The 9,222-nt window shown below is 36.0% G+C and overlaps 2 protein-coding genes across 4 annotated transcripts; both read left to right on the top strand.

Annotated features, from left to right (window-relative positions):
- Window positions 1-511: 511 nt before the first annotated feature.
- On the top strand, window positions 512-2,480 carry LOC112741187 (uncharacterized). Of its 2 annotated transcripts, XM_072216142.1 has the most exons (4): window positions 512-846; window positions 924-1,017; window positions 1,913-1,947; window positions 2,355-2,472. In XM_072216142.1, exons 1-3 carry the CDS (start codon window positions 567-569, stop codon window positions 1,920-1,922), a joined length of 384 nt encoding a protein of 127 aa, XP_072072243.1. In that variant the 5' UTR covers window positions 512-566; the 3' UTR covers window positions 1,923-1,947; window positions 2,355-2,472. The 2 variants fall into 2 exon arrangements, with proteins under 2 accessions (XP_072072243.1, XP_072072242.1); XM_072216141.1 differs by lacking the exon at window positions 1,913-1,947 and having other exon boundaries at window positions 2,355-2,480.
- Window positions 2,481-2,712: 232 nt separating this feature from the next.
- LOC112741164 (glutathione S-transferase 1-like) lies at window positions 2,713-5,644 on the top strand. 2 transcript variants are annotated; one of them, XM_025790042.3, is made up of 6 exons: window positions 2,713-3,239; window positions 3,329-3,400; window positions 3,478-3,577; window positions 3,699-3,760; window positions 4,424-4,492; window positions 5,337-5,644. In XM_025790042.3, the coding sequence occupies exons 1-6, from the start codon at window positions 3,237-3,239 to the stop codon at window positions 5,346-5,348; spliced, it is 318 nt and encodes a 105-aa protein (XP_025645827.1). In that variant the 5' UTR covers window positions 2,713-3,236; the 3' UTR covers window positions 5,349-5,644. The 2 variants fall into 2 exon arrangements, with proteins under 2 accessions (XP_025645827.1, XP_025645813.1); XM_025790028.3 differs by having other exon boundaries at window positions 3,478-3,613; window positions 5,337-5,643.
- Window positions 5,645-9,222: the final 3,578 nt, after the last annotated feature.

The raw sequence follows: 9,222 nt of genomic DNA, 5'->3' as shown, positions 1-9,222 counted from the left end.
ATACCCATTCAGCCACACTTTTTTAAGCTACATTTGAAAAGCGTAGCCTATTCATAGAATAGGCTACGCTTTTCTCCGTGTTGCCTCTTTATAAGAGAAAAGGATACAGAAATGCGGCATCATTTAAAAAGCGTAGCCTTAGGTATTATAGAAATCACTTATAAAGCGTAGCCGTAGATTGATATCTATAGATTCACTTTTCGTATCAAAGGAGACGCTTTTAAAGAGTAGCCTGTTTATTAAGTTTTGGGTGCGTTTTAAAAATGATGCCTAATGTATCTAGAACAAAAAACTTAACACTTAGTAAATTATTTTCTTCTTTTTCCTGAAAGCAAATTGATGATACTTAATAAAATTTTTATCCATTCCCTCCAAATCTCACTCACCTCCAAAGCACCTTCATCCACTTTCGTAAACCCTCGTCGCCCCCCATTCCCTCCAAAGTCACCATCGCGAAGTAGAAATCCTGCCTGCCTCCAAAGCTCACCTTCACCACGCACCCTTTCACACACACACACCCAGATTCAGAATGAGTGAACCAGAGGGAGGAGAGGAGGAAGACAGAGATGAGAGCGCGAATGAGAGACCAGAGAGTGAGAGGGGGTCACTACCGCAACACCGCTGCAGCCGCCGCCATCGCCGTCGTGGAGGAGGGAGTCCGAAGGAGAGAGAGAGAAAAAGATGATTCGCAGACGAGATGGAGAGAGAGGACGAAGACGCGACGCGAGAGAGAAGGAGGTTGTTCCGCCGTGCACTGTCGTCGCTCCTGGGGTCAATTGAAGCCGCCGCCGCTGCTAGGGCTTGCCGTGCTCCTGTCCTCACTTTCGGCTTCTACGATTACTTCCTGTTCGTACTCCCAACCCCTCTCTCTCTCCAACTTTCATTTCATTCTCATTTCAATTTCAATTTCAATGTCTCTGCAGGTATTTCATCGGTGCCGTTTTCGACACCAAGGGTGCGGATGCAATTCTATCTTTTGAAAAGTTCTGCTGCAATCTCCCCAGACCTCTTCTTTAGGTTCTGGTTTCTATTTGGATTAGTTTTCTCAATTTGATTTCGATCCATCTGCTAATTAATTGGGTTGATTAATACCAGATCATATATGATTAATGTGAATGAAGAACACTAGGTTAAGTTGAATTGATTTGAATCATGGATAAGAGCATGTTAGCTGGTTTGGAATCATTTGCTTTTGCTAACTTTGCCAATCCACTATGCTTTCTTTACTCTCTTTATTTATTACACTGATTTAATGTTCTCAATGTTCTGTAGATTCTATGAAATTTAGCATGAGTAGTTTTTGTGATTTATCCGAAATAGTAAAGTTGAGTAAAGAGTGAAAATTATAACTCTTACCATTGGAATCCATGATTCCATCATCAATGAGCTCTTGCATATTTTCTTGCAAGATAACTTTGCAGCCATGTTGTGCTAATTTATGAGACAAGTGCATTAGAGGGTTCACATGCCCTTGTGCTGGAATGGAATAACTGGAACATGTTTGAGCTTCATCTTTTCTGGTGTTTTTGATTCTGAGGTTTAGCATTACTCTTTCTTTTAGTTGCATTGTAGCTACTGATTTAAGCTATGTACCTACCTTATTTTAATTTAATTTTTTTGCACAAGACAGCTATAAAAAATGCTTGATTACAAGTAAAGCAAGTTGATTCCTTAGTGCCAAACAGAGTTGGAGTTTTGGTTCCAATTTTAGAGTTGTCTTCAGGGATTATTGAGTAACTTTTTAACTTTGAATTTGCTAGTATATTTCTTATAGGAAGGGCGTCTTTGGGAATTGGGAAGGGTATATTAAATTGTGACTAAAAGGAAACCTTTTTACTAGTATACTTTGTAGCAGGATTTATTGTAACTTTGAATCTCTCAATGATTTTTATTGTTGCTTTATGATGTGGAGGCTGCTGTGAGTTAAGAGATTGGAGTCATTCTCAGGTTTGATTTGTATTTATTTAATTTTCTATAGCAAATGTGATTTCATTTCAAGTAGGTGCTTCTCTATTAGCAACTTGTTTTTCCAATGATTGTTATGGTATTTAATTAAACTGATATAATCTGCAATGCAGTTTTTTGTACCTTTGACTATTGTATCAACATGTAAATAACCTCTCTACTGAATCTATTGCTCAGATATTCAGAAAAAAGAAGCCCAAGAAGTAAAACTCAAACTTGTTTACAATTTCAGAATTACTAAGGGAGGAATCTGTTGCTCAGATAACCTCTCTACTGAATCTGTTGCCCAGATAACCTCTCTTTATAAAGTTTCATGCATTGGAGGAATCATTGCATTTTTTCCTCCTTTTCTGCAACTTTTCTAATAAAACATCATGTGGCATTTTCAGGAAAATGAGATATAAATTCAAAATATGTATGATGAAGTTCTATGAAGGGTTAATGCAGATAATTAACTGAAGTGCTGAAGCCAATTTATATCCTGGTGCAATAACTTCGACAGTTAAATGCTGAAGCTTGGGTAGATATATTCTAATATTTTCTTTGATTAGTTTCTTTGCTTCTCAATAAGGACATTATTTTGTGTTATCAGCTTCAAATTACAGAGGCAGTTGGATACTTACTTTCTCCTTGCTCACATGTGCTCTGTCAAGCTTAAAGAATGGATGCTTGTCCTGTTTACTTCTATTAAGAAGTTCTAAGGTTTGCTTGGAGTCATTGACATGATTGCAACAGCAACGGAATAAATGGTAAAAATGTAATAGATGATGAAAAATAGAACCCTTAATCATTTTGGTAAAAATGTATTAGATAGACACTTTCATATGGTAATATTATGACATTTATGCAGCTAATTTTTTAACTGTCAGTACTCTGCTTCAATTTCTGTCGTGCTGTCTGACTCAATTAGCGCAAGCTGAATAGATCTTGTGTTTGTCTGTCTTCTTCCTTCTCTGTTTTCTTTTTTTTTGTTCTTTTTATTTTATCATTGAGGAAGAACTTAATTTTCCAAAGAGTGAAGGATCTTTAGCTGGTAGCATTAACATTCTTTCCCCTGCTGGTTGCTGCATTGGATTGCTATTCTTTTTGCTTTTCCTCCAAATCTGACCCCGGTTTGTTCTAAATCTATGCTCTGTATTTATTTCTGTTACATGTATTGTTAAATTGCCTTGTTTAAACAACCATTAGAGTTCCTCAAGTTGAATCCTCTTGCTTTAATTCCTATTCTGGTGGATGGAGATTTTGTTCTTGCTGAATCCTTAGCCATTATTATGGTTGGTCCTCCAACTTATGATTTTAATTTCCCTGTTTCTCTTATATATTCTTATTTATATTCAATTATTCATGTTCTCTATGTATGTAGTATTTGGACGATAAGTATCCTCAATACCCTTTGCTGCCTCATGACGTTCCCAAAAGAGCACTCAATTTTCAGGTACACCTGCTGCATAATCTTAAGCTCTAGTCCATTTTGTTACTCAGCTTTCTAATCATCTTATCCACTCTCCACAGGTTGCACATATTGTTTTGCAGAATAACGTCATTGAGAAAAAGGTTGGCCCTCATGAAAAACTTCCTTGGGCACAAAGTGTCATTAGAAAGGGCTTCACAGGTGACACTTCACTGAATACCATTAAGATATATTCTGGTTTGTTACTTCCAAACCAATTATTCATTTGAGTGGTTTTTTTCCTTGCCTTAATTAAATGTTGCATATTTTTCATTATTTTCAGCACTTGAAAAGCTACTGAAAGATCATGCAGGGAGATATGCCACTGAAGATGAAATTTTTCTGGTACTATTATTATAATATTTTTGTACTTAAAATTTATGCAGCACTTAAATTTTTATACAAGCATGTTTACTCATCTTAATTGGATGTGGCAACCCTTTTTAATGAACAACTATTATTATAATATTAGTATTCCTTTGAAAGCATGTCTTTGGAATGTGAACTTGGATTTTTACCTTAGCAACTTGTAAGGCATCTTTCTAAGTATAATAATTGGATGATCAATTCTTCCTCACCCTGTTTGTCCATGTATTTTGCGATCTTGTTCTGTTTGATTGGCCTTTATGGTTAACAAAACCGAACCAATTACCGAACCTACGGTTACTAGGATCAATATGGTTGAGTCAGCATAAACACTCATTTTGACTAGGTAGCATTCACCATTCAACCAACCTATCCTATAAGGCTGTCTGTTACTCATGCTTGTGGCAGTTATCAATAAGATCATTGCAATCCCAAAGCTAAGCCTGCCAACCATCACATCATTCAAATTTTATTACTGCATTAGGGGCAAAGCTTTTTTGTTCTTCTATTGTGTACAATTGAATTTGTGCTATAGAGTTCCTATTCTTATTATGTAATTTGTATTAATGGAATTCAAAACAGTGCAAGGGCATTTGAGTTTTGAAATCCCTTTAATTCTTATTATTAGTCTTCAATATGTAGTGCAAGATCACTTGGAGGATTTTAATTGGTGTTGCCGTGGAAAATGTAATCCGACAGCCCATTCCAGAGGTAAGCATGGTATTTCTCAAAATTTGGAGGGCGAAAAAGTTTCTGATTAATGCACTAGTTTATGAAGTTTTATTCATTAATTTGTCTTCAATTTTTTAAGCCTTTTGCTTCAATTTACTTGTGTAACTTGATGTATTCTTGAATTGTGTTTTGGGTTCTGATTCGCCATAAATAGATTAAGCCAGGGGATTCATGTTTGGTCCGTCAATTGCATTGGGGATATTGGTACAAAATTGATATATCTGTCTCAATTCATTTTTAATTTTACAATTTAGGTTGATAATTCTCACTTTACTCTTTGAAGCAACGCCATTTTTCCCACTTGAAATTAAGCTGATTGGCATGATTTTGGGAATTTAGCATTCAGTTTTAATGAGAATAATAAAAAACTAACAAGCTGAGAAGAGAAAAAGTAAGTGATCAATCAAATAGATACTGTGGTATTGTATCTTATTTATCTGAAATAACAAATCTACTAAATCAAAGTGCTTACTACTTTTGATAGGTAACGAGCTATTAGAATGCTTTTAGTTTTGTTCAAGGTGAGTAACTATTATAGTTGTTTGGTAAATAATGCTGGGATTGGTTTGGGTAATAAGTATCCTATTGGCAGTAAAGTTCAAGCTGTTTGGAGTGAAGATAGGTAATGGTATATTCAGCAATTAATTTTTTTTCTTTGTCCATTTATTCAGCAATTAGTATGATGATCATATATATTTTAGTATTTCAATTCAGTTTGTGATCTTACTATTTTGATTTAGTTAATTTCTATTTACACTTATTTTGTGCACCTTTAGAAGAATTTTGTTGTTTAAACTTCTTAGAAGTGCAAGTATTTTTGCAGCAGCCCCGCTAGGAATGAACAAGGGAATGAACACTAATACAATTGTTAAGGCCAAGAGTTTTCTTGATGGTGATGAAGATCAGCATGAAAAAGATGTGTTTGAGAAGAATCTGAAGGCGCTTCAGAAGATTTTTTAATCATTATGCCAAGATTAGAAGATTGACGATTTTCTGTTTGTTAAGCTCTTGTCGGATATAGAGTGTAAACTTTGCATTTTAATTGATGTGATACAAGTTTTATGTAACTTAAATTATCTTAAGTTATCTTTTGATTGTTAATTGCTTCTTAAGATTATGTCTTTGAATTATGTAAGGATAATTTTTATTGTTTAAAGAAATTATTTAGTATAATTATGTGTTTAATTTTATTTTATAATATTTAATTCATTTAATTAAAAATGTAGAATTATATATGTAATAATATTATTAAATATTATGTTGTATAAAAAATTATTAGAATATTATATACATACAGAAAATAAAAAAGACAATGAGGGACCTAAGGCTACACTTTTATAGAGTAGCTATGGCTATATAGAAAATTAAAAAAAAATAATAAGGGACCTAAGGCTACGCTTATAAAAAGTAGCTATGGTATACAATGTGGCTACGCTTTACAAGTGATGTAGTAGCATTGAAAAGCGTAGCCTATTCTGGAAAAATGAAAGCTGAAAAGCGTAGCCTTTGGTCCTAGATAGCATCACTTGAAAAGCGTAGCCTATTCCCAAACGCCAAAAGCGTAGCCCTTGGTGCAGAAAAGCGTAGCCTTTGAGAATAGGCAACGGCCGAATAGGAATCACTCCAAAAAACGTAGCCGTAGCCCAAAAAGCGTAGCCGTAGCCTAAGGCATCATTTTTTTTCACTTTTGGCTACACTTTTAAAGTGTACTTGAATGGGTGTTTTTCTTGTAGTGCGCCTTCAGGAGTTTGAAGCTCGTCACAGTCATTCAATCATTGAATCCTACTCATAATACCACAGACAAGGTTTAGACCTTCCGGATTCTCTTGAATGCCACCATCAGTTCTAGCTTATACCACGAAGATTCCGGTTAAAGAATCCAAGAGATATCTACTTAATCTAAGGTAGAACGGAGGTGGTTGTCAGGCACACGTTCATAATTGAGAATGATAATGAGTGTCACGGATCATCACATTCATCCGGTTTAAGAACAAGTAATATCTTGGAATGGAAGCAAGCGTAATTGAATGAAAAACAGTAGTGATTGCATTAATCCATCAAGACACAGCAGAGCTCCTCACCCCCAACCATGGGGTTTAGAGACTCATGCCATGGAAGGTACACAAAGAAACGTGTAAAGTGTCATGAGGTACAGATACAATGTCAAAAGATCCTATTAATAGTGGACTAGTAGCCTAGGGTATACAGAAATGAGTAAATGACGTAAAAATCCACTTCTGGGTCCACTTAGTGTGTGCTTGGGCTGAGCAATGAAGCATTTTCGTGTAGAGACCTTTTCTGGAGTTAAACGCCAGCTTTTATGCCAGTTTGGGCGTTTAACTCCAAGTTTTATGCCAGTTCCAGCGTTAAACGCTGGAAATTCTGAGGCTGATTTTCCACGCCGGTTTGGGCCATCAAATCTTGGGCAAAGTATGGACTATTATATATTGCTGGAAATCCCAGGATGTCTACTTTCCAACGCCGTTGAGAGCGCGCCAATTGAGCTTCTTTAGCTCCAGAAAATCCACTTCGAGTGCAGGGAGGTCAGAATCCAACAGCATCTGCAGTCCTTTTCAGTCTCTGAATCAGATTTTTGCTCAGGACCCTCAATTTCAGCCAGAAAATACCTGAAATCACAGAAAAACACACAAACTCATAGTAAAGTCCAGAAAAGTGAATTTTAACTAAAAACTAATAAAAATATACTAAAAACTAACTAAATCATACCAAAAACATACTAAAAACAATGCCAAAAAGCGTATAAATTATCCGCTCATCACAACACCAAACTTAAATTGTTGCTTGTCCCCAAGCAACTGAAAATCAAAATAGGATAAAAAGAAGAGAATATACTATAGACTCCAAAATATCAAGGAAACTTAGCTCCAATTAGATGAGCGGGACTAGTATCTTTTTGCCTCCGAACTGTTTTGGCATCTCACTCTATCCTTTGAAGTTCAGAATGATTAGCATCTATGGGAACTCAGAACTCAGATAGTGTTATTGATTCTCATAGTTAAGTATAATTATTCTTGAACATAGCTAGTGTATGAGTCTTGGCTGTGGCCCAAAGCACTCTGTTTTTCAGTATTACCACCGGATACATACATGCCACAGACACATAATTGGGTGAACCTTTTCAGATTGTGACCCAGCTTTGCTAGAGTCCCCAATTAGAGGTGTCCAGGGTTCTTAAGCACACTCTTTTTGCCTTGGATCACAACTTTATTTCTTTCTTTTTCTTTCTCTTTCTTTCTTCTCTCTTTTTTTTTCGAAATTTTTTTTCTTTTTTTTTGTATCCACTGCTTTTTCTTGCTTCAAGAATCAATTAAATGATTTTTTAGATCCTCAATAACAGTTCTCTTTTTCCTCATCCTTTCAAGAGCCAACAATTTTTAACATTCTCAAAACAACAAATTCAAGAGACATATGCACTGTTCAGGCATTCATTCAGAAAACAAAAAGTATTGTCACCACATCAAACTAATTCAACTAGTTTCAAGGATAAATTTCGAAATCCTGTACTTCTTGTTCTTTTGTGATTAAAGCATTTTTCATTTAAGAGAGGTGATGGATTCATAGGACATTCATAGCTTTAGGACATGAATTTTAAATTTTATTAATTATGAAATAAGAACAAGACTCAAAAATAGATATAAGATTAGACTAAAAAAAAAGAAAACAAAAATTTAAACTAGGCTCCTTATAATAGAGGTTTTCACAGAGTTAGGACTCAACAACCTTGATTTTGAGAAGTGGATGCTCCCTCAAATTGAGGGGAGAATTTCTGGCGTTTCAGCTCTTGGAGTTCACGCCCCTGCTTCTCTTGTTCCTTCAGCAATTTGCAGAGCATGCAGTTCTGATTCTGCTGTTCTTCCTTAAGTTGCTCCATAGTCTCTTGCAACTTGGTGATAGATGCTTCTAGGCTGGCCCAGTAGCCAATTTCAGGGAATTTAGGGAGGAACCCCTGTGCCCTCCTTTTGATAGAGTTGTCTTGCATTTGTCCTTCCATTGACTTCTTGGTGATTGGATGTTCAATGGGTATGAATTTATCTACTCCCATCTTTACCCCAGCCTTTTTACAGAGCAAGGAGATCAAGCTTGGGTAAGCCAATTTGGCTTCAGTGGAATTTTTATTTGCAATTGTGTAGATCTCACAAGCAATCACATGATGAACCTCCACTTCTTTTCCAAGCATAATGCAATGAATCATCACTGCTCTCTTGATAGTGACCTCAGAACGGTTGCTAGTGGGCAATATGGAACGCCCAATAAAGTCTAGCCAACCTCTTGCAATTGGTTTGAGGTCTCCCCTCTTGAGTTGGTTTGGGACACCCTTAGAATTGGTTATCCACTTAGTTTCAGGGAGGCATATGTCCTCTAGAACTTGATCCAACCCTTTATCTGCTCTCACCATTCTCCTATTAAAGGATTCAGGATCATCTTGCAGTTGAGGCAATTTGAAGATTTCTCTTATTTTGTCCAGATGGAAGTACATAACTTTCCCTCTGACCATGGTTCTGTAGGTATGGTAAGCAGTTCCAGTCATTCTCTGCTTATCTGTTAGCCACAGATTTGAGTAGAATTCTTGAACCATATTCCTTCCAACCTTTATCTCAGGATTGGTTAGAACTTCCCATCCTCTGTTTCGAATTTGCTCTTGGATCCCCGGATATTCATCTTCTTTCAGATCAAATTTAACTTCCGGG

Source organism: Arachis hypogaea, chromosome 2 (genome assembly GCF_003086295.3).
Source record: "Arachis hypogaea cultivar Tifrunner chromosome 2, arahy.Tifrunner.gnm2.J5K5, whole genome shotgun sequence".
Lineage (NCBI taxonomy): Eukaryota > Viridiplantae > Streptophyta > Magnoliopsida > Fabales > Fabaceae > Arachis > Arachis hypogaea.
Note: the sequence above shows the minus strand (reverse complement) of the source record. Positions and strands in the feature narration are given on the sequence as shown.